This window comes from Phalacrocorax carbo, chromosome 8 (assembly GCF_963921805.1).
Source record: "Phalacrocorax carbo chromosome 8, bPhaCar2.1, whole genome shotgun sequence".
In the NCBI taxonomy this organism is placed as follows: Eukaryota; Metazoa; Chordata; class Aves; order Suliformes; family Phalacrocoracidae; genus Phalacrocorax; species Phalacrocorax carbo.
Window position 1 is genome coordinate 10,634,240 of NC_087520.1, and position 21,868 is coordinate 10,656,107.

The 21,868-nt window shown below is 60.7% G+C and overlaps 5 protein-coding genes across 17 annotated transcripts in view; 2 read left to right on the forward strand and 3 right to left on the reverse strand.

The window, feature by feature from the left end:
• NSD1 (nuclear receptor binding SET domain protein 1) overlaps positions 1-10,076 on the forward strand; it is a 67,709-nt gene extending 57,633 nt beyond the window's left edge. For 5 of the 6 annotated variants that reach the window (XM_064458634.1, XM_064458635.1, XM_064458639.1 and 2 more), the window contains one exon: positions 975-10,076. In XM_064458634.1, coding sequence (XP_064314704.1) covers positions 975-3,307 — 2,333 coding nt within the window. In that variant the 3' untranslated portion in view covers positions 3,308-10,076. The remainder of the gene's footprint in view (positions 1-974) is intronic. The other variant, XM_064458636.1, reaches the window with a different exon arrangement.
• RAB24 (RAB24, member RAS oncogene family) lies at positions 9,565-13,056 on the reverse strand. Of its 3 annotated transcripts, none has more exons than XM_064458645.1 (8): positions 12,831-13,056; positions 12,425-12,493; positions 12,220-12,298; positions 12,000-12,067; positions 11,785-11,884; positions 11,330-11,380; positions 11,161-11,223; positions 9,565-10,511 (listed from the first exon to the last, which is right to left on the reverse strand). In XM_064458645.1, the coding sequence occupies exons 1-8, from the start codon at positions 12,945-12,947 to the stop codon at positions 9,565-9,567; spliced, it is 1,494 nt and encodes a 497-aa protein (XP_064314715.1). In that variant the 5' UTR covers positions 12,948-13,056. The 3 variants fall into 3 exon arrangements, with proteins under 3 accessions (XP_064314715.1, XP_064314716.1, XP_064314718.1); XM_064458648.1 differs by having other exon boundaries at positions 10,368-10,661; XM_064458646.1 differs by lacking the exon at positions 12,425-12,493.
• A 61-nt stretch (positions 13,057-13,117) lies between these two features.
• PRELID1 (PRELI domain containing 1) lies at positions 13,118-15,077 on the forward strand. Its single transcript, XM_064458649.1, has 5 exons — positions 13,118-13,252; positions 13,549-13,774; positions 13,852-13,965; positions 14,235-14,313; positions 14,761-15,077. Exons 1-5 carry the CDS (start codon positions 13,161-13,163, stop codon positions 14,895-14,897), a joined length of 648 nt encoding a protein of 215 aa, XP_064314719.1. The 5' UTR covers positions 13,118-13,160; the 3' UTR covers positions 14,898-15,077.
• An 82-nt stretch (positions 15,078-15,159) lies between these two features.
• On the reverse strand, positions 15,160-16,661 carry MXD3 (MAX dimerization protein 3). Of its 2 annotated transcripts, XM_064458650.1 has the most exons (5): positions 16,392-16,660; positions 16,285-16,314; positions 16,087-16,201; positions 15,800-15,965; positions 15,160-15,725 (listed from the first exon to the last, which is right to left on the reverse strand). In XM_064458650.1, exons 1-5 carry the CDS (start codon positions 16,559-16,561, stop codon positions 15,616-15,618), a joined length of 591 nt encoding a protein of 196 aa, XP_064314720.1. In that variant the 5' UTR covers positions 16,562-16,660; the 3' UTR covers positions 15,160-15,615. The 2 variants fall into 2 exon arrangements, with proteins under 2 accessions (XP_064314720.1, XP_064314721.1); XM_064458651.1 differs by lacking the exon at positions 16,285-16,314 and having other exon boundaries at positions 16,392-16,661.
• Positions 16,662-16,984: 323 nt separating this feature from the next.
• On the reverse strand, positions 16,985-21,207 carry LOC135314680 (lateral signaling target protein 2 homolog). 5 transcript variants are annotated; one of them, XR_010374172.1, is made up of 14 exons: positions 21,078-21,205; positions 20,208-20,348; positions 19,993-20,130; positions 19,625-19,827; positions 19,455-19,544; positions 19,262-19,351; positions 19,021-19,122; positions 18,680-18,928; positions 18,473-18,594; positions 18,271-18,384; positions 18,017-18,115; positions 17,747-17,862; positions 17,481-17,662; positions 16,985-17,167 (listed from the first exon to the last, which is right to left on the reverse strand). XR_010374172.1 is itself a non-coding variant. In XM_064458644.1 (13 exons), exons 1-13 carry the CDS (start codon positions 21,117-21,119, stop codon positions 17,531-17,533), a joined length of 1,560 nt encoding a protein of 519 aa, XP_064314714.1. In that variant the 5' UTR covers positions 21,120-21,207; the 3' UTR covers positions 16,985-17,530. The 5 variants fall into 5 exon arrangements, 4 of the variants coding, with proteins under 4 accessions (XP_064314714.1, XP_064314713.1, XP_064314711.1 ...); XM_064458644.1 differs by having other exon boundaries at positions 16,985-17,662; positions 18,473-18,516; positions 21,078-21,207; XM_064458643.1 differs by having other exon boundaries at positions 16,985-17,662; positions 19,021-19,089.
• Positions 21,208-21,868: the final 661 nt, after the last annotated feature.

The window sequence follows — 21,868 nt, forward strand, 5'->3', positions numbered from 1 at the left end:
AGGCTGACGTGCATGAGGGCTGCTCTGCAGGGAGCTGCTCTTCACAGCAAGGCAAGGAGCTGGGTGTGGGGTGTTGGGGGAGCATGGAGTCAGGAGGCATGTTTGGAAAGGCAGCTGTGCTGGTCCTATGGTGAGAGGTCAGGAACTCAGCATCTTGTATCCTGGGTGAAAATGGTCTCACTGTTCCTTGTGTCCATGAACTGGTGAGAAGCATTTGGTAGAGACGGCAGCAGCTTTGGCTGGGGAAGCAGGGGGCTGAACCAGTGAGGTCATCTGCAAGTGAAAAAAGCAGCAATCTCTGAAGTGTAATGGTTTTTTCCCCTCTGTGATGGTGTTGATACAGACGGTGAATAGATTCAGCGTGGACCTGGAGCTCCTCAGGGAGCAGCTTGGCTTTGTCCGAAGTAGTATTTTTATCATAGCCATACACAGAGGTTAAGGAAGATGCCTTTGGGTACAGAGACAATGGAAACTTACTCCCTTGTGATCACTGCCCTCTCACTTCTTTCTGATAAACAGGAAAGGAGGTTGTTGGCCCAGAATTAACAAAGACTTAGATGAACCTGATGCATCCACGTAAAAAGTCTGTTGGGTGTATTATACACAGATACCACTACTGTTGTCTGCGGAAATCAGAGCCACAGAGATGTGCAAGCTGGGCATGTCTGCTCTTCTCTAGGCACCTGTATTGGTTAGTGTCCTGCTTGAGCCAGAAGGGCTTTTGCTCTGGCCTGGCATGGCTTGTGTTTGTCATGATTATCATTGCCTTTGTTGCTTCTGAGGATGCAGGTTCCTGTTAACTGCCCGTCAAGCCTGGGAGCTGTGGCAGAAACTGAGGAGGACATGTAGAATTGAATGGTGGGGGTATTACAGGGGTGTTCCTCCCCTCCCTTGAACTCCCTTTGCAGCAGGCCTTGTCTCTTCCCCTTGTACCGTTCCTAAGGTATGTCTTTTCTCCTCTGTCTGTGCTGCAGGAAAATGGGAGTGCCCATGGCATCAGTGTGATATGTGTGGGAAGGAAGCAGCTTCCTTCTGCGAGATGTGCCCCAGGTCCTTCTGCAAGCAGCACCGGGAAGGCATGCTGTTCATCTCCAAGCTGGATGGACGTTTATCCTGCACAGAGCATGATCCCTGCGGGCCTAACCCTCTAGAGCCGGGAGAAATTCGTGAGTATGCACCTCCCATAGGAGCCCTGGCTAACAGCGAGGACACCCAGCCACCGGAGCAGCTGCCTGCAGACACAGACCTGAGTGTTCAGCCTTTGGACAGCCTACCTCAGTCTGTGGCCCTCAGACTGCAGTCACCAGAAAAGCCCCCCGCTACCCTAGCGCTGAGACTGCCGCCATCAGACAAGCCCCCTACCACCCTAGCTCTGAGGTTGCAGCCATCCAACAAGCCCCCCACCACCCTGGCCCTCAGGCTGCCTCCACCAGACAAACCACCTGCAACCCTGGCGCTGAGACTGCCACCATCAAATAAACCCCCCACTACCTTGTCACTGAGGTTGAAACCATCCAACAAACCCCCCACCACCCTCTCGCTCCGGCTGCAGCCTTCGGACAAACCTCCCACCACCCTGTCACTCCGCCTGCAGCCATCGGACAGGCCCCAGGCTGCCCTGTCCCTAAGGCTGCAGTCAGAGAAGCAACCCATCATTGTAGCGCTGAGGCCTCAGCAGCCTGACAAACCTCCCACCAACGCAGTGCTGTGGCCACTGGACGAGTCCTCCGGTGATGCCTCGCAGCCTCATCTGCCAAGCAAATCTCCTCCAGGAACTCCACAGTCGTCGGACGAGTCGCTTGTTGCTGCTGGTGCCCTGCAGCTCCAGCTGTCAGACGAGCCTCCTGCCGCCCCCAGGGTTTTGGGGTTATTGGACAAGTCTCTCATCGACACCAGAACCCAACAGCCTGAGCTGCTGGATGAGTTCCCAATGAAATGCCTGCATCCTCAACTGTCAGACAGACTTCTTGCCACGGTGGGGACCCTGCAATCCCAGCCAGTGGATGAGCCTCCTGTGGCTGATGAGCTTCAGCTGTTGGACAAGGCTTCTGCCCAGAGTCCACAGCCTCAATCTGTGGAGAAGGCTCCCAGCTCTGCGGTGCCACAGGTCTCGGCATCAGAGATGGCTCCCGGTCCTGGGGTGTTGTGGCCTCTGTCCATTGAAAAAGTCCCTGGCTCCCCCGTCTCACGAATGCTGCCCACGGAGAAGGCTTCTGGATCGGTTGTGCCATGGCCCCCACCTTCCGAGAAGGCTTCCTTCTCTGGGGCAGTGCGGGTCCCAGCCACAGAGAAGGCTCCCAGCTCTGGGGCACCCCGTCCCCTGCCTCCAGAGAAGGCTCTGGCTTCAGGGATGTCACGGATCCTGCCCACAGAGAAGGGTCCCAGCTTTGGGGCACTGCGGCCCCTGCCTCCAGAGAAGGCTCCTGGCTCCCGGTCACCGCACATCCTGCCCATGGAGAAGGCTCTCAGCTCAGGGGCCCTGCGGATCCCACTCATGCAGAAGGCTCTTACCCCTGGGGTGCTGCGGTCTCTGCCTCCAGAGAAGGCTGCCGACTCTGGGACCCTGCGGGTCATGCCTCCAGAGAAGGCTCTTGGCTCCGGGTTGGCCCGTCCTCAGCTCTTGGAGAGGCCTCTCACTCTTACAGCCCCGTGGCCTCAGGCATCGGACAAGCTGACTGCTGCCGTGGCTCCTCGACCTCAAGCCTTGGACAAGCCTCTGGCTGCATCGGCTCCAAGGCTGTTGCTGTCGGAGAAGGCACTGCGGCCCGTCGACCAGAACGCACAGCCGAAGGAGAGAGGAGGCCCGGCCATGGAGCCAAGTCCCCAGCAGAAAGAACGGACCATGTTAGCTGGTGAGCAGATCTCTTGGTCTGGTGGGAAGGTGGTGACGCATGTTGGACAGGTATCTTGGCCTATGGAGAAACTACAGATGCACGAGCAAACCCACTGGCCCACTGCAAAAGCCCTGACACCTGCAGAGCAGTCTCCCCGGACAGCAGAGAAACTACCAGAGCCGACCCTTCAGCCTGGCTGGGAAGTGGCCTCAGCTCCTGCAGAGCAAACCCCTTGGACCTCAGAGAGATTGCGTGCATTTGAGCAGACCCCTCGGCCGGCCAGGGAAGCGCCAGTGCCCCCAGAGCAGATGCAGTGGCTTGTCACGAACATTCAGACAATTGACCAGATTTCTTGGCTGAGTGGAAAAGCACAGCCTCCTCGGGGGCAGGACCCTTTGCCTGAACAAAACACAGCGCTAGCCCGTAACCAGGATTCTGTCTGTCGTGAGTTGGCTGACTCAGAGCCAAAGTGAGGTTGGTGAATATGGGAGGCAGGTTTCAGTCTTTTAATGTTTAGGGAGGGGGAATCTTTGGTTTTGGTTTGTTTCTTTTTTTAATTCACTTCCCTGAGCCCAGCCCCTAACCCATGCACATCCCATCCGTATTTTCTCATGACATGAGCAAGGACATTCACTTAAGTCTGAATGTGGCCCAACTGAAGGGAGAGAGCATCTGTGACCTTTTCCTCTTCCTTTTACAAATGGCAAAGCTGAAATAGAGAGTCCACTCTGGGTAGAAATATCCAATTCCATTGAAAAGGTCACATTACTGATCCAGCATGTTCGAGCTCCAGGTCTGATTCATAGGCAGGTTCCCAGTTACAGCTAGGGTCCTCGTTCTTGTTACTTTATTTAGAAGCAGCAGATCATTCATGCTGTCCTGGGACTGGAGGTGTTTTGGGTACCAGGCAGTGAGCATTCAGGTGTATACCCTTGCTGGACTCTGTGGAAGCAGGGAAGGGGTTTTTATCTGTTGTCTGCCCGGGTCTCTGTCCATGCAGGGTGTTGCTTTGCAAGGTTTGTCCATACATTCCCTGGGATGTGCTGCACGCGTGGTTCACAGAAGGACAGGTATTGTCTCCAGCCAAGCTGGGAGAGGAGCCCGCTGCACTCAGTGCCGTTTTTTCCAGCAATAGACAGTATCTATTTAGGCTCCTTTGTATGAAGCTGCGACTGGCCAGGCCCAAGAAACAGGGAATCTGAAGGAGGTCAGGGAAAAGAGAGATCTTAGAAGAAGCCATCTCACAGTTTTTTCATTCTTGTGTCTTAATCCTTTAGCACAGGTCACACAGAGTGTTTCCTGCACTTGAAAACATTGTGACCTATAAAGCAGCAATAGCAGAGTAGGGCAGAGTGGGTCTCCCAAGGTGCTGAGCACCTCCCTGGCAGGGTGATGGTGCTCCCTTTCAAATTTCCATCCGGTCTCTTCTTGACTTCTGTCATCACCATGAGCCAGCAGACTGAGCAGTCTTTTCTCCCCTTGCCTCAGACATGTTCAGGACGTCTTCGCATCACACCTGGTCTTCCCAGCAGCGGGATGCACTGCCGAGCTGCAAGCGAAGCCTGTACCGTTTGCCACACAGCGCAGAGGCAAGGCTGCCATAGCTGTATCAGGACCCATCTCGACACCTTCCCCTTGGGTAGCTTCTGGCTTAACTCTTCTACAACCAAAGGAGACTTGAATTAACTGGACCGTGTTGGTGTGCATGTGTGTGTGCGCGCGCGCGTGTGTCCTTCCAACTGAATAGTAGTTCTCACACTGGAACACAGTGGGCTCCAGCAGCTGGCTGGCTTTCTTTTTTCCTCTTCTCCCTTTTCCAGTTAAGATGTTTAGTACCTGGCGGTCGTCAGGCTGGTGTCCAGACTAGGCCTGCTGAAAGCCATTTACTCAAGTGTTGAGGCAGAAATTCGCTTGGCCATTGTACTTACGGGGCAACCAGTAGAATCCCAGGGACCTGCAGAGTGGCATCTTGCGACCACTGCCACTGTTACAGGCAGGAGGAGGGTGGGTGTCCCTGGGCAGCGCTGCCCAGGCTGGGTGGGGTCGTTATCCTGCCAAGGAAGCACTGCTGACCAGCACACTCTCCCATTCTCACAACACATTACCTCTGTGGTTTGCCTGAGCTCCGCCGATATGGATGCTGCAGCCTCAGAATTTCGTGTCCGCCACCACATGCTTGGGTAGCTCCAGTGTATCCTTCTTCCAGGCAGATCAACAGGTCCCTCCCTGGAAAAGGGGCATTCAGCTCCAGGGTGACCCTCTCCCTCCGACGTGGTAGCAGGTCCTTGTTCCCACCTGGCTTGCAAGTGCCTGCTGCTCCCAGAGCAGACGGTCATGAGCTTTGTGGTTTTCTATGAAGGGAGGCAGACACTTGAACAGAGTCTAATCCTGGTCCATTCTCCTTTCCTGATGTATACACCCAAGACAGCGTCCTGCTGTAAAAGCTGGGTGTGCTGGGCACAAGGGGAAGTTACCAGTGCTATGGTGCATCTCTTCTCTAGTCCAAATCATTTCAGATCCTTTGTAGAATAGCTAGCAACTTCGAAGAGCTTTATGGCTTATGGAAACTTACTGTTTAATGTTGTTTTTTTCCGGGAAGACTGGCAGGTCAGTTCCTGCTTGCTGCTGAAACTGGAGAAATGCAAGCAGCTTGTGTTTCTGCGTGACTCCTGCACAAAGGGAAATCAGGACAACTCCTCAGAGCCATTGAGAGAGAAGATAATCTAAGGGCATTCATTAACTTTTTTAAACAAAATTTTAAAAATGGTAATGAGGTTCAGTATATTAAGTATTTATCATGTGTGAGAAGGAAAATAAGTCTTGAATTTACATTTATAGGCCTTCCCATGAGCTGGACTTAGTCATGTAGATTGTGTAAGTAGGGTAACCTCCATGCCAGCCACCCAGCCAGCTACAGCTGTAACCAGAAAGGTATCTGCACTGCTCTGTCCACCTCCGCTTTGCATTGTCACGTGTTAACTAGTTATTTGTTTCATGAAAAATAAACTGTGAATATTTTTGGTGCAGGCTTTTTAAAATCTGTAAAATGGAGAAGTTCTCAATGAATTCTCGTAAGTGCAGGTTTGAAAAAATCACTTCTATAGCTCGTGTGCTCACGAGGTGAGGTTCACGGTGGCAGCAGCCTTTCACACAGCAGGCTCTTACCCAAAAGCTTGTTTTGAACAGGGAACGTGGATTGAACCATTGCATGGCATTTCAAACCCACGGCCTTATTCCTTGCATCTGACCATACCCCACCTCTCTTCTTGTCTCCCTTCATGCCTTTTCCACAGAGATCCAGATTCCTGGCTTGCTGCCTTCCATCTACATGCTGGAAAGTTGCCTTCAGCATAGCTGGGAGGCTGCTCAGTAAAGAAGGTGTTTGGAAATGTCATTGATGGAAGAAGCCAGCAAGCTGCTCTTCCCTCCTCACCTGCGTTGGGCCTCTGGGTGATGCTCTGTCAGATCAGGAGGGCTTTTCAGATGTACACAGGGCTGGCAGAGGGACTAACTAGTGATGCTGTTAGGAATGTCTGGCTGTGCTGGGTCACCTCAGCATGAAGAGCAAAGCCTGACCAGGCATGGAGATGGGTCCTGGCAGCCCTTCCCTGCCCAGCCTGCCTTCATTGGGTGTGGGCTGGGAAGGAGCTCTGGGCAGCACAACCCTCGAAGTGCGGTCTTCTTCACCACTTGAGGTGACTCTGCCTGTTGGTGGCAGCTGGTAGCACTGCCTTGGAGGAGGAGAGGGAGATGTCTGTACCAAAGAAGGTGGGTTCATTTTCTGCAGTTCATTGCTGCTTTCAGAGTTCAGAGAGTTTGAATCACTGGGATTTTTTTAATGGAGAGGAAAGTGGCAGATAACATGTACCCCTGGCAGGCCGCTCCTGTGGGACAGAGGCTGCTACAGCTCTGCTCTGGCCTCCCTGAGCCCTTGCACTGGGCTGGAGCCGGCTGAGCTCGGCCAACTTTGCTGCAGCTTTGTGGCCAAGGCCACAGTGCTTCTTTGCTGCATTGGAGGGATCCAGTCACTTGGCCACTAACAGTCTTGGGTTAGGTGTAATTGCACCTGAGGTGGGGAGAAGTGACTCTTGTGTTGATCTGCTGTTGTGGAGAGTTGTAGAAGCAGAATTAAGGGTGGATGTTATTTCTGCTCAGAGCTGTCCCCCTTCCCTTCCCATTCCAGGGAGGCTCACAGGATCTTCCTAGGCTCATGGGTCCATTCCTCCTTGTAGGAACGGCTCCCCCTTCCCAGTTCTGACAGGGCTGAAAGATTTGCTCTCACAAATAATTTGCCAACCAACATACTTGCTGTCAGGATGGCCTGGCTGCCCCTGCTGGGAGCAGTGGGCTGGGGTCACCGGCCGTGGCTTCTGTCCCATGGCAGGACCCACTTCAATATAGGGGGTTTCCACAGCGGGCAGGAGAGTCCCAGCTGACATTTGGTGATGGAGGAGCTCTGGTGAGGGGTAACAGTGTGGTCAGGGCCTCACGTAGGCACGACCTGCCTGCCCAAGCTGGGGAGGAGGGTTGCAGAGGAGGAGCCACTGCAGGGCCCGTGGGATGTGTGGGCAGGAGGGGAGAGGGCACTGGCTGCTGTCCTGCATGGCTCATCCCATCTGCACCAGCTCACTGGGCTGGTGCCCTGGGCTCTGCTGAATCCATCAGAAAAGCGACCACTGTAAGGGACAATCCTCTACTGTGCATCTTCAGATACTAACTAGCTCATGGTACCTTGCTTTATTGCTGTTCTCAAGTTAAAACTTTTCCTATTTAACAAAAAAAACTTGGAAGAACCAGATTCACGTCAATGCACAAAATATCCAGGTGGTACTGTGGGAGCACATGTTATAATTCAGGGTTAAACCCCCCCACAGGCTTTGCTTTGAAGGTGTGGCTGTAGTTAAAATTAAGGAGATGAGAGAGAGGGTTAAATCTAGAGACCAGTAACGTACTAAGGTGAGACAATGTGGATTGGGGGTGCTAGAAGAGCTTCAGCTCAAGTTTCATGAAAAAAAAAAAAGAAGAAAGAAAAAGCAGAAGAAAAACCCTGATGCATCTCGGCAGTGGTTTAACCTGACCGCACTGTGGATGCGCGCTGCTCCTACCTGGACACTGCAGCCAGTGTTGCAACAGGGCAGGGGGAGTTTGAGAAACCTCAGACCTTCAACACCTTCCGTTTATTTTTAATTTCAGCCTTAACTTCTGATTTTGCTTGATGTTTGGAATAACCGTAATTGTAACCTGCTTGTAATGTGCTTTGCCCTAAATTACTGATGAGGCTTTCAGCCTTTGCCAGCCAGTGAGTGTTAAAGCGAAGTGGCAAACCGTGCAGCTATTCTGAAAGTACTGGGGGGGGCGGGGAGGGGGGGGGGGCGGTGAGGGCTCGCGCTGTGTTTGATCGCCCAGGCTTTGTCCATGCTAATTACTCCCCTATGAAGCATTCGCAGCTGAGGCTGCGCCTCTTGCAACAGCACGGCAGGGCTGATGGGTGGGCTGATGGGTGCTCGGGGCGCCCAGGGCCTGGGAGACGGGGTGCTGGAGCTTGGGGACCGCTCCACCGCTTGCCTGGCTTCAGTGGGAGTCTCACCTGCTGGGTAGCAGTGCCCTGGCTTAGCAGGAGGTGGGAAAAGGCAAGATTTCTGCTCCGCGTCCAAAAGTGATCTAAGCCAAGGTGGGTGCAGGGGGGACAGCGTGCGTGAGCTTGGGCTAGAGAAGTGGCAGTGATGGACAGTCCCTACAGCACTGAATCTACCTCCTAGGGAAATCTGAGAAATGGGTGTTGCTATGTCCTATTTCAAGGTAAAGTTTTAATCAGTTTGCCCTTGGCGAAGCACTTGGGCTATTGTGGTGCTATTGTAAACCGTTTGGCAGCTTAGCACAGTAGGGCTGAACTCACGGCTCCTAGCCTGTGGGCTAGAGGTTTCTTTGCCAGCTGAATCCCGTCCCCTGATATCTGGGGCTGGGCTGTGGCACATGTGGCGAACACAGGACGAGGTGTGACTCGGTTCCTTCCGTTTATGATAGTTTCGAGGCTCAAACCACCGTGCCAGTGGGCCCTGTGGGAGTAGGGAGCAAGTGGAGCCAAGTGAAGCAAGGCAGGCGTCCGCTAACTGCATGTTCTTTGTGTCCGTTTGGTACTGAGCTGGTTTCAGTTTTTTGTTTTGTTTTTTGGTTTTTTTTCTCCTGATGTTTCCGAGTTGTTGACTTCAAGGAACTGGGTTTTGTGTATTTCTTTAGACACTGGGAACTTGTTAAAAGGAAAAGCAGCAGCGCCGGGAGGCTCCATGGCTGGAACTGAGGCTGGCCCTGGCCAGGGCGGGTGGGAAGAGGTCAGATGTGTCAGCAGTGGCTGGCATGGGCAGGCAGGGAGCAGTTCTCCCTGCGATGGGCAGAAGTCTTTAGCCAGCCGTGCTCCAGGACCTGCTTAACCGCGGTGCCGAGTTCACCGCCCCGCCAGCTTGCTCACCTGTGGGACACCAAATGTGTCTGATACCACGCCTGGCTTTGAATTCCCCCTGCCGCCCTCTGGTGCCCTGTGCTCTTGGCTGGGGCCCTGGCTGCCAGCTAGGCTGGGGGTCCCAGGGAGGGTGGCCCTGGCTGCTGCCTGCTCCCCCTTCCTGGCTGCCCGGGGATGGGGAGGAGGGACACAGGAGGCCACCCATGGCAGCAGCTTAGGTTGTGCTGATGCCATGAGCGGGAAGCTTGGTCAGAGATGGGGGAACCATTGGTGTCAGCAGTCCCACACTGTGTTCCTCCCTCGTCTAGGTCTGCCTGCGGGGTGGCAGCGGAAGGGACCCCTCCCCCAGAGGGTCCCATCCCGCAGGCTCGGCTGGAGGGTAGACGAGAGGGAAGCGCAGTGGGAGTTGGGGTGTGCAATGGAGATAGGGGCTGGACAGAGCTGTGGGTGGGCGCCACGGTGGTGACTGGGGCGAGCACTGCGTTGGGGACGTGTGGCTGCCTGGCCCCTGCCCGGGACTTGTCTGTCAGTTCTAAGTAGGGATGCCAGAGCGGGTGAAAGAAACCTACATATTTCCAGCATGTATATTATTTTTAGAAGAGGGAGAGGGGAGAGCCTTGGACCATTGATTACTTTCGTTTTGCTCCCCTTAGACTGTTGGCTGTGTATGTGAAACTTATAATGAAAAGAGGGTTGCCCTGCGCAGGTGCTCCCAGAACATGTACTGTAATTCTTTGTATATAGAAGAAAAATTACTGTAAAGTAAAGTTTAACTTTACTCTTGATGTCCTCTTGTGCTTTGTCTTGCGGAGCAGGGGGGCATGGGGGGAGCCCGCCTGTGCCCAGACAGCCAGGGCAAGGATGGGAGAGCCGCGGCAGCGGCGCAGGAGGGGGACAGCTCAGACCACAATGCATTTTATTTACATTGTACACCTCAAGAGAAGACGCTTCAATAAATCTGCAAAGAATTGGGCAGCATCTCCAAGAGAATAAGTTAACGGCCACTGCTGGGCCACAGCAGTGATTTGGGGAAGCAGCTCCCACAAACACTGGGTTGCAGGGAGAGGGTCCCCAAGGTCCCCAGGTGTGATGGCCCACGGTTCCCAGTGCTGCAGGACGCTCCCGGCACCACACAGCAGCCCTCTGCCGCTCCGCACGCCAGGAGGGCAGCAGTCCACGGGGCTGCACGCTGCTGCCGCGTTGCAGACAGGCCCGTACAGCTAAAACACAGCAGGTAAAAAAACAGGAGTCTGGTGTGCACTGGCTGCCCAGCCAGCAGCAGCAATTCCCTTTTGGCAGGAGGTCTCAGTGGTGGCAGCAGCTGTAGAAGTAGGCACTGCTCCTCTGGCCCAGGTCGACGCCCTTTTCCTCTGGAAGAGAGCAGGAGCAGCAGGCTGCTGGCACGTCCACACCGTGATGCCATGTGGGAGCCCAGAAGCTGCCCTGTCCCAGGCCTGGGCCCTGGTGCGTCCCTTGGGGAAGGGTTTTGTGCCCCCGCAGAGAAGCGGCAAGGTTCATGGCCACAGCACGGACCAGGGTTGGAGGCGTAGCGGGGCTGAGCACACCTGGACAGACCTGGTGCAGAGCTGAGAGCCAGTCCCGCAGCCAGGCAATGCTGCCCGTTTGCCAAAGGCCACCCATGGCCTGGTTGGGCAGATGTTCTGAGCCTGGCCTAAGTGGGGGTGAGGACGCCAGGACAAGACCCAAGCTCCACAGGACAACCCACAGCAGCCCCAGGGAGGGTGGGGGTGAGGAGGGGTCCTGCCAGACCCTACAATGCTCGTCCTCTGCACCCTCCCCAGGGGCGGATGCACCCCACCCCCGGCATGGGAGAGGGTGCTTGGGGAGGGACAGATCCTGCTTGCTTACCTGTCATCACCTGGAAGGTGGTGAACTGGACATAGTCCTCGGCCACCTTCTGGAACAGCTCATCTGGGGGGAGAGTGGGCAGGGTGGGTACGGGCAGCCTTACCACCAGGCAGAGCCCCCCTGGCCCTGCTTGGGTGGGGGCACGGCCAGCAGCAAGGGGGCTACTCACCCACGCTCTGGCCTGTCTTACTGGAGGTCTCAAAGAGCTCTGCTTTGATCTCTGAAACAAGGGCCCAGGTTAGCTCCTGTGGGTGCAAGATGTGGCCCCACAGGCTTGGCTCCCCACCCTGGAGTCACCCCTTGGGCACGGCTACTGACAGTGGGCTGGCAGAGGCCCAAGGCAGGGCTCCGTGTTCCTGTCCCCTCAGCCCAGCTCGCCACATGCCTGCCCATGTCAGGACGGGCATGTCTGGGGATGTCCCTGGCAGAGCTGGGAGCCCTGGTACCCGGAGCCACCGGACCTGCTGCAGAGCCAGGACGAGGCCTCGCACCTCCCAGGCACAAGTGGATGCAGCGGCTCCATCCTCCCCTTGCCCCCCACCCGCTTGGTGCTGGCCAGAGCCCGGGAAGGGCCAGCACTGCCCAGCCGCAAGCATCCCAGCCCCGTGCGGTGCCCGGCCCTACCATCGGCATAGTCCTGCACGTCATGGAAGTCAACCGCCCGCTTCCTCCTATCCTCCTCTAGCAGGTCGCTTTTGGTGCCACACAGGTAGATCCGGCAACCCTAGGGCAGGTAGAGGGGCGGGAGGGATGTGCCTATGGGCCTGGCACCACCACCGGCTCCCCTTCCCCTCCAGTGGAGCTCCGCAGCCCCCCAGATCCCCCCAGCCTGGCCGTACCTCCTCGCAGTTTTGCAGCTCGTTCACCCAGAACTTGGCTCGCTGAAAACTGCTGCTGTCAGTGAGATCTGGGGGAAAAGGGGTCAGGGTCTGCCTCTCCCTCTTACGCTCAATCCCCCCACCACGCCACGGCCCCCAGCCCACCGGTACCAGCACCACCACAGCCCAGGACCCTCGCAGCCACCGGCTCCTCCCTCTTCCCGTGGCACCGTGCCCTTACCGTAGCAGACGACGGCGGCCCGCGCCCCGCGGTAGTAGATGCGGCTCATGGCCTCGTAGCGCTCGGAGCCGGCCGTGTCCTAGGAGTGACACGGAAGCGCTCAGCAGGTTGGGGTGGGTCTCGGTGGTCCTTGTACCGCAGGGGAGGGGGGACGGGGCTGGGTATAGCCACGGGGTGCTGGCAAAGCCTTCGCCCCCCCACTTACCCAGATCCCCAGGGTCACCGCCTGGTCCCCCACGGACATCACCTTGGCCACGAAGGCGGCCCCGATGGTCTGGAAGAAAAGCAGGAGGGGCGGTGGGGCCAAGCCCGGGGCGGGGGGGGGTGGGGACGGGACCGGCGGGGAGGTGGCGGGATCCTGACCGGGGATGCGGCGATGGGGAGCATCTGGCCTGGGAACAAGGCGGAGAACCGGCCCCGGGATACGGGGGGACACACCGGGGGAGATGGGAGGCACCATCCCGGGGAGACGGTGGGGAAACGAGGGGGCGCGGGGATCACGGACACGAGGGGACCATCCGGGGTGGTGAGGAGCCAGCCCAGGAGCACGAGGGGAGCCCACCCCGAGGCGGCGGGAGCCCTCCGGCCGGCGCGGTGCGCGGGTCACTCACGTTCTGGTAAGGCCCGGGCCGGAAGCGGCGGTGGGCGCAGCGCTCCACCAGGCTGCTCTTGCCCACGCCCTCCTGCCCCAGCAGCACCACCTTGGCATCCACCCGCCGCCCGCTCATCCTCCTCCTCCTCCCGCCGCCGCCGCGGGGCGGGGCCGCAACCGGGCGGGGGCGGGGCCTGCGCGGCGGAAGGGTGCAGGGCGAGGCGGAAGTGCGCGGCGGCACGGAAGGAAGCGGGTGGTGTGCGGGAAGGAGGCGGCGGCATGGCGGCCGACCAGCAGGCGCGGGCCAGAGCGGGAGCAGCGGGGCGGGCCTGAGCGGCGGCGGGGACCCATGGGGAAGTACTGCGCCAGCCTGGGCGTCCTTAAGGGGCCCTGGGACCAGGTCTTCGCCGCCTTCTGGCAGCGCTACCCCAACCCCTACAGGTCTGCACACACCACCCCCCCCACCCCGGATCTGCACCCCCACCCGAAGAGTCCCTCGGGGTCCGTGGCCTCCGCCCCAATTCCCCCCCCACCCCGACCCCAGCCCTTTTCCCGGGGTCCCACGGCAGCAGGGTGTTCTGCTCACCACCCACCAGCAATTCCTAGGGGGTAGTTGGTTCCCCCTTTCCCTTCGCACCACAGCCCCCCCCCCCCCCCCCAGCACCTGATGGTTCCTAGCCCGGGGGAGGTGTTGGCCAGGAGCAGGGCCTGATGTTTTCTCCCACTCCCCATTTTAGCAAACATGTCCTGACCGAAGACATCGTGCACCGGGAGGTGACGGCAGACCACAAGCTGCTCTCCCGGCGGCTCCTGACTAAGACCAACCGGATGCCCCGCTGGGCGGAACGCTTCTTCCCGGCCAACGTCGCTCACTCCGTCTACATCCTGGAGGATTCTATTGTGGACCCCAAGAACCGAACCATGACCACATTCACCTGGAACATCAACCACGCACGTCTCATGGTAGGTGTCCACGGGCGAGCGTGCAGCCAAGCAGCAGGTGCTGGGCAGCGCCCACAGCCGGGTTGTGCCTCACGCAGGTGGTGGAGGAGCGCTGCGTGTACCGGGTGAACCCAGAGAACAGCAATTGGACCGAGGTCAAGCGGGAAGCCTGGGTCTCTTCCAGCCTGTTTGGTGTCTCACGGGCTGTCCAGGTGAGCACTACCAGCTGCTCCAGCAGCACTGTGTTCCCCCTCTTCAGAGCTGCTGCTCTACCCTGATCTACTCCTTCCCTGTGCTGGATTTTTTTGCCCTTTCCCCTTCCCCCCCACACCCTCTTGAGCTCTTGGGGCGCTCAGAACCAGCACTGCTGGCGGGCATGAGCCCACAAGATGTTTGGGACTGGTCAAGGTGGGACAAAGCCCCAGTGGCTGTGTGTGACCAGAGAGCTGGGCTTGCACCTTCACTGACTCTACCCTTGCAGGAGTTTGGTCTGGCCAGGTTCAAAAGCAACGTGACCAAGAGCACTAAAGGATTTGAGTATGTGCTAGCAAGAATGCAAGGTGAGCACCAGAGGGCGGGCTGGGGCTAAACGGGACAGGTTTCTTGGAGTTGCAGGTCATGCTGGAAATGCTCCAGTCCCAGGGCAGGTAGTGGCTTGAACTAATCTGACTTAAATCCTCATCCCTTGCCTTTGCCCCCACGTCTTGGCACAGCCAGCTCTTCCTGAGCTGAGCAGCCAGGCAGCACTTAGAGGGATGGGCAGGGGTGGAGTGCAGGCAGGAGGGGGATGTAACAGGGCCGCAGTCACATGCCTGCAGTTCCCCTGTGTGACGTGCCCTCACACAAGCATGTCAGGAGCGCCAGGCTCAGCTTCCCCCTGCATGAGAAAAATCACCGCAGTCCTGAGGTGACGGGGCCCGGGCTGGTCTTAACCTGCATCAGTTGGGATTCCTGTGCTGGGCAGGGTGTGGCCTGCTTGGGCTGGGTTAACAGCTTCCATGTTACAGGAGAAGCTCCATCCAAAACACTGGTGGAGACAGCCAAGGAGGCAACCGAGAAAGCAAAGGAGACCGCTCTGGCTGCTACGGAGAAAGCCAAGGACTTGGCGAGCAAGGCAGCCACGAAGAAGAAGCAGTATGTGTGAGGGGCTGGGCACAGGCGGGTGCCAGCTGCACCAGAACAGATAGGAGCCTCCTTAGATTTTATATTTTTAAAAATACTGTACCAGTCTGACAATCAGCTGCTGTTAGACCCTTTCTGAGATGTAATTATCATTAAAGAATCTACTCCCACCTCTGATATGGGTGGGGCTGGCCTTGCTAGAGCAGAGCCCAGCACTACTCTCTGCTCTGAGGGTCCAGCCCACTGCTGGGGGTCTGGGCTCACAGGTGAGACACAGGCAGGGGTTTTACCAAGTGCCTTTACTAGAATAGTGTTGGGTATGTACAAGAGAGGGGACAGCTGCGGGAGCGTGAAGGCAGGTTGCTTAATGCATTCGTTTCCCCTTCCTGACTCTCCAGGGGCAGCAGAGCCTTCCTGTAGCCATGTCTGCTGGGGGCAGCGCTGCTGCCAGGCAGCCCCCAGCCTGCTGGGGGGTGCAGGAGGGTGTCCCCACGACGGCCAGACCCTCTTGCCATGCATTGCAGTCCACAGCAGGTGCCACAGTGTCAGGCCAGCCCCATACACCCAGTGCCATCGCTGGTGCTGCTCAGCGGCCTGGCAGCACAGGGGCCAAGCCAGGTTCTCGCCCTGACCCGTGGCCCCTTACTGGGGGCAGCCCTGACGAGGCTGGTGGAGGCTGCATTTCCAGCGGCAGGCAGGGAGGAGGCAGGCAGGCAGCACAGGGAAGGCAGCGGGTGCCGTCAAGACATGGGGCCGCGGGGGCTGGAGTAGCTGTGGTCCCTCCTGGTGCCAAAGACGGGTAGCAGATCCCCGCCAAATACCGTGCCGTCCACTTCTATCTCTGCATCCTCTGGGCACCAGGGGAAGCCAGGTCAGGCCACGACGGCCTTCCCTTCTCTGCCCACCCTTCCTCCCCTCACTCACCTCCCTCGGAGGGCTCTGAGAGCTGGGATGAGTCCAAGCTGTCAGCCCGCACCCGTTCCCCGCTGGCAGGTGACAGCAGCCGTTCCAGCCGCTGCTGCAGGCTCCGCTGCCGGTTACGCAGCTGGTCCTTGGCCCTCCGTGCCCTCAGCTCCTGCTCTTCTAGCCTCTGCGGAGATCCGGTGAGCCGTGAGTGGGATCCAGAGCTGGGTGACCCTGTTAGTGCTTGGGGCCCTCTGGCCAGGACCCCAGCTGCAGGGCCCGAGCGGTGCCAGAGCCGTCCCCCTCACCTGGATGTGAAGCCGGGCGCGGTGCAGGAGGCTTAGGGTGGTGGGACGGGCCGGTCCCGCGCCCACCGGCACCTGTTGCTTCAGCCGCTCTAGGCAGTGCCGGAGCTGAGCTCTCCTGCGGCCGGGCGGGGGGACACGGTGGTCAGCCCCGGGCATGGCCATCCCCTGCCCCGCCGCTGTTCCCCGGCCCCCCGGTACCTGTGCTTCTCCAGCGCGTTGTGCACCGACCTGCGGGAGAGCAGGCGATCAGCACTGGTACAACCGGCAGCCGCCATCCCGCCCCCGGTCCCTCTCGCACCGCTCACCTGAGGCTGCCCGCAGCCCGGCGGGACCGCGCGGGGCAGAGCGAGGCATAACCGTGCTCGGCCTCGGCTAGGCCCGGCGGGTACCGGGAACCGGCGGCCCCGCGCTCCCGCCGCTCCAGGAACTCGGCCGCCTGCAGCAGCACCTGGATGCTGGTGGCCGCCGGCTCCATGGCGGCGGCGCGGGCGGGCGCGGCGGGGCGAGACGAGCCCCGTTATTGGCTGCCGGGCGCCCCGCGCTGCTGACGTCGGCGCAGCGGAGAAACAAATTCGGGCGGGAAAGCGTGTGCTTCAAATTTGAATCGAGGGGCGGGGCAGGCCACGCCCCCCGCCATGCCACGCCCCCTTCGCTAACGCCCCCCGGAGGGTTCCGTGGCACAGAACGCGCGCGTGTCCACGTGACGTGAGGCTGCGCCTCCACGTCGCGCTGGGAGGAGGCGCGCGCGTCCCCGCCGCCACTCAAACCCACTCGGGGACCCCGCTGTCCCTAGCCCCCCTCACCCCCCCTTCCCCCCCCAGCAACCGCGGGTGTCTCTGGGCCGGCTGCCCCCTCCCCCGCGAACTGCCGCACCCCAGCGCCGCGCGGCCCAGCCGGGCGGGTTTAGCTCTTTATTAAAACCCGAGGGGAGGGGGAGGGGAAGGGAGTGCCGGGCCCCACGGGCGAGGTGGGGCGAGGGCCAGCCTCGGAGCACCCGCCGTCACGTCACGTGGGGGCTGTTTGCAGCGTCTCAGGCCAGGCCTCGGTGGGGAGACTCTGCCCCGGAGCAGCCAAAGTTCACCTGGAAAGGGAAAAAGCAAAAAAAAAAAACAAAAAAAAACAAAAACACAAACCACCACCACGGAGGACATTTCCAGGCCGGGTGGGGGACACAGGTGCACAGCAGCAGCACCGGCTCGCCAGGAGCAGGGCTCGGCTGCGGCACACCGGGTGAGGCGGTCCTGCACCCCACGCAGCGCAGGCTGATGCTGTGAGTGGGGGTTCTACCACCACACGTGGGGCATCCTGCTGCCATGCCCAACCGGCTCCAAAGGGAGTCATGGGGCTGCAGAGCCGCCCAGCAGCCCCGGCGTGGCCATTTTTTCACCCCTCACCCTCGTCCGCAGCCTCCTGTGGACGCAGATCTGGCACAGGGAGGGGTCTCTCAGTGGCTCCAAGGGCGCCGGGATGTGGGTGAGAGGTGGGTAGCGTAGCAGTGTGTGCAGACGCGCACAGGTTTCGGCTGGCCATAGTGTGGCAGTGCTGCAGTGTGTGGTGAGCAGCGGGCACAGAAGATCTGCCGGGAGAGTGCCAGAGCAGGGCTGAGCGAGGTCCAAGGCCCCCAGGGGACCCCATATATCCCAGCCCAGCTCCCTCCTACCTTTCCACAGCTGCGGCAGTGGTGCCGGCGGCGCAGCAGGGTGAAGGGCAAGCGGCAGGCAGAGCACTGGCTGCACGTGCTGTCCGGCACCCACTCGGGCAGGCGGCGGGTGCCTGCTGGGCAAAACACATGGGTAAAAGCCACGGGGTCTCCCCCCCGCCTCATCCCCAGGAACATCCCTAGCTCCTTGGCTGGACCCCAGGACCAGCTGCAGGCTAACACTCTGCTCCGATGCCATGGCACATTGTGGCACACTGGGCAGCCCCTTACCTGCACTCTGGAGCCCGACAGCCTCTGCGGGGCTGGAACACAGGGGACAGTCGGCCATACGAGGAACATCTGCAACGCATGGGTCACCATCCTCTTCCTCTGTGGAGGCAAGGGCTGTGGTGCTCCAGCCACACCAGGGCTGGGCGCTGTGGCCACATTGTCCCCACACCTGGTGTTGTGGCCCTGTCTCGCTGTGGACGGGCGATGGGCAGGGCAGAGAGGAGCCATGTCCTGTGTCCCCAGGGGTTACTCACGGCTGGCACCTGGCTCCTCTGAGGGCTCCACCTGCGAGGTGACGATCTTGAAAACTGTTTTCAAGATGCTCCGCAGGTCGCTGGCAAAGTTGGTCTGGAGCTGATCAGCCACCCCTGTGCCGGGAGGAAGGGGGGGGTCAGGGTGCTGCAGGGTGGGGATGGCGGGGGGGTGGTGAGATGGGTGACAAGGGGGGTCACTCACCCGAGATGCAGACAAAGAGGGTGTGCAGCATGTCCTTGGTGCTGCTGTAATGGGAGCGCAGCTCTGAGCAGCGGGCACCTGGGCTGGCATCAAGCCCTGGGCTGCTACCAGGGGTCTGGGGGCTGCACAGGGAGGAGGTGACAGTTGCCCGGGGTGGTGCAAAATGACCCTGACCCAGAGCAGCCCCACTCCCTCCATGCCATGTACCCCCACTGCCGATCGGTGCCCAGGTTGTCCACTGTTCCAGAGGGTCCCAGCCAGGCCATGCAGGTGGGGAATGGTGGGGTGGCATGGGGGACCTCCAGGAGACCCCAGGGAGCAGGGGCGTCTGCTCTGGGCACAGCTGTCCCCCAAGCCTGGGGGGAGGCTGGACTGCAGGGATCCTCTGACTCGGCTGTACACAGGCTCCTCTCAAGCAGGCAGAGCTCCTCCTCTGACAGCACCCGCAGCAGGTCCCTGCGGCGAGGGGACAGTGTCAGCCCCAAATCACAGCCCCACTGCTGCCCCACAGCCCCACCCACGGGCACCCATCACCCCCCACCGAATACCTGATCTTCTTCAGGAGGTTGTAGAAGGGGCTAAAGACCCGGGACATCTGCTCAGGGCTCTGCTCCAGGCTGAGGGGACCCTCAGGGTAGATGAGGAGGCCGCTGTGAGGGGACAGAACCTGGCTCATGGCGAGGGGGGCTGCCCAGGACCCTGACCCCCAAGGGGTAAGAAGGGGCTGGTACAGGGTGGGGAGCACCCAGCCACCCCTGGGCACCCACTTTTCCAGGGGGCTGCACCCACCTGATAATGGCCAGGCGAGGGATGGTGAACATCAGGAGCGGTTCGTAGCCATCAATCATCTCCTGGGTCAGGTAGCCCAGGCGCAGGGCTCTGGGGGGGACACATTTACTGTGGGGCTGAGCCACAGGACGCTGCCTCATCCTCAGGGCCACGGTCCCTAATGCCCCCCTGCCTGCTGCATGGTACCCCTTACCTCTCCACTGTCTCGCAGAAGAGCACGATGATCTCCTGCTGCCTGTAGATCTCCTCGGGAGACTTGACCACCACCAGCGAGGACACGTAGCTGGAGAGCCAGGGGACCATGAGGCTCTTCCGGCCCTGGCACAGCCCCCCACACCCCAGCACCCCAACCCTGGACCTCACCTCAGCTCAAATTCTGCAAAGAGTCGGTCAAACTGAATGAGCACAGCACGGATGGGCTCTGGGTAGGAGCTGGGCTGGCTCAGGCTCTGCTCCCGCAGCACCGTCCGCACCAGCTCCAGGCTGCACAGCAGGTTCCTGGCCTGGGGCCTCAGCTGTGCCCCGTCTGCCTCCTCCACCTCCAGGAAGGTCCCAGCCAGGAGACACTGTGAGGACCGGGGGCCATCAGGAGCCAGTGCCTGGGGCAGTACAGCCACTACCCCCAGCGTCAGCCCGCTGTGGGGTGCACTGTTCTGGGTGGCACCCATTGCCCCCCAGCCTGGGGGAGGCGGACCCCATTGCCCGCCCCAGGATGGCATCCCTGGGCTCACCTCGGCAGCAAACAGCATGTGGTTGCCCAGGTTGTCCACCAAGAGCTCCTCGGGGAACTTGACCATGTAGTCCCGGCTGTGCCGCTGCATGGGGATGCACTCCTCCATGATCCGCTCCAGGATAGCCAGCAAGTGAGCCTGGAGAGGGCAGGGACGTCACCCCCCAGCCACCTGGGAGGGCCAGGGTCACACCAGGGCCCAGGCTGCCCCCGTACCTGGCTGAGGTGCAGCTGGTTGAGGAGCACCAGGTACTGCTGCGGGTCCAGCTCTGCATCCAGCCTGTTGATCTCGGCCACAACCTGCGTCACCCTCTCGTCGGCATAGAAGAACTGGGAAAGCAGGCGGGGGTCGGAGCGCTGTGGGAGCAGAAGGGGGATGGCGGGAGCACTCTGAAGCTCCAGGTGCTGGGCCATGGGGACCCCAGATCTCCCGTGCCCACAGCCAGGCAGGGTAGGGGCTGCTAGGGTTTGTTCCCCCGCAGCCAGTCCCTGTGGGGCAGCCCTGGGTCCATGAACACCCACTCGGGCAGGTACGTGGGACCCCCACGGCAGCTCCAGCTTAACCGAGCTGTGCTGGGGAAAGGTGGGGAGGGAGGCGCCCCCCAGTCGAGCCCTCCCGGGGAGCGCCGCCGTCCCCACCCACCCGTGCCTCAGTTTCCCCGGGGGCAGAGCAGGATGAACAAGCTCGGCCGCATCTCGGCAGCGTGGGCACGGATCCGTGCGCGGCTGTAAACACCAGCTCAGGTGAAAGGTCCGGGGGGAGCCCCCGGCAGGGAGCGGGCAGCCCGGAGGGGCGCTCCTCGCCCGTTCTCTCCCCCAGACCCCCGCGGGGCCCGATGGATGGACGGGGCCGCGAGGGGCGGATCTCCTCGCCCCGGGAGTGGGCGGCGGCGGCGGGACGGGCGCTGAGCTGCCCGGTCCTGCCTGCACACACACACCCCCCGCACCCCCAGCCCCGGGGCCCCGCACCGCTTCCTCCTCCCGCTCCGCCCCTAGTGTCCACGCCGCCCCCCTCCGCGCCTGCTGCCGGCGGAGCCTCCCGGGCAGCCCCGACGGGGCGGCCCCGGTAGGACGCCCCGGTCTCACCTTGGGCCGGCGAAGCCAGCGGCGGAGGGCGGCGGGCAGCATGGCGCGCCCCGCAGCTCTGCCGCCGCCCGGCTCCCCGCGCCCGCCGCTCGCCGACGGGGCGGGCCGGCACCGGGCACCGCCCGGGGGCGGACCGGGGCGGTGTCCGCCCAGCCCCGGCACCGGGACGACCGGGCGGACCGACGCCCGCCCCGCCCCGGCACCCGGGGCTCTCCCGCCGTCGGGTGGCGGGAGGCGGCCGCCGCTCGACGGACCGGTTCCCTGTGCGGGGCAGGTCCCCGTGGGGCGGGCAGGGTGCCCCCGCCGACTGGCCCCGCTCCCCCTCCCGGTGTCGCACTCCGGTCTTGGTTCCCGGTTCAAATTCCCGACGGCAACCCCCAGGCTCCCGGTTCTCCCCTCCCGGTGCCTGACCCCTCCCATTCCAGTTCCCTGGCTCTTCTCTCCCGGTTGCCCTCTCCCCACAGCCTCCCGGGGACGGGGACGCCCCAGAGATCCGGCCCCGCAGCCCCCCCTAGCCCCGAGCATCCCCGGGCTGGCGGGGTTCCCTGGGGGAGGTACCCGCAGGCACCCACTCGCTCTCCGCTGCCTGGGCTGTGCAGAGTGGCATGCTGCAGTGGGAGAGTGGCAAGACAGCCCCTCAACGGGAGCAGAAGGGACCAAGTTACCAAGGAGGGGTCCCAGCGGGTGCTTGGGGCACTGGGCACAGCAAACCACGCTGGCCATGCCTGAGGAGGCAGCTGCTCTTGCACCATGCCAGGCCTGGCACTGCTGCCCACAGGATGTGGGTGCTG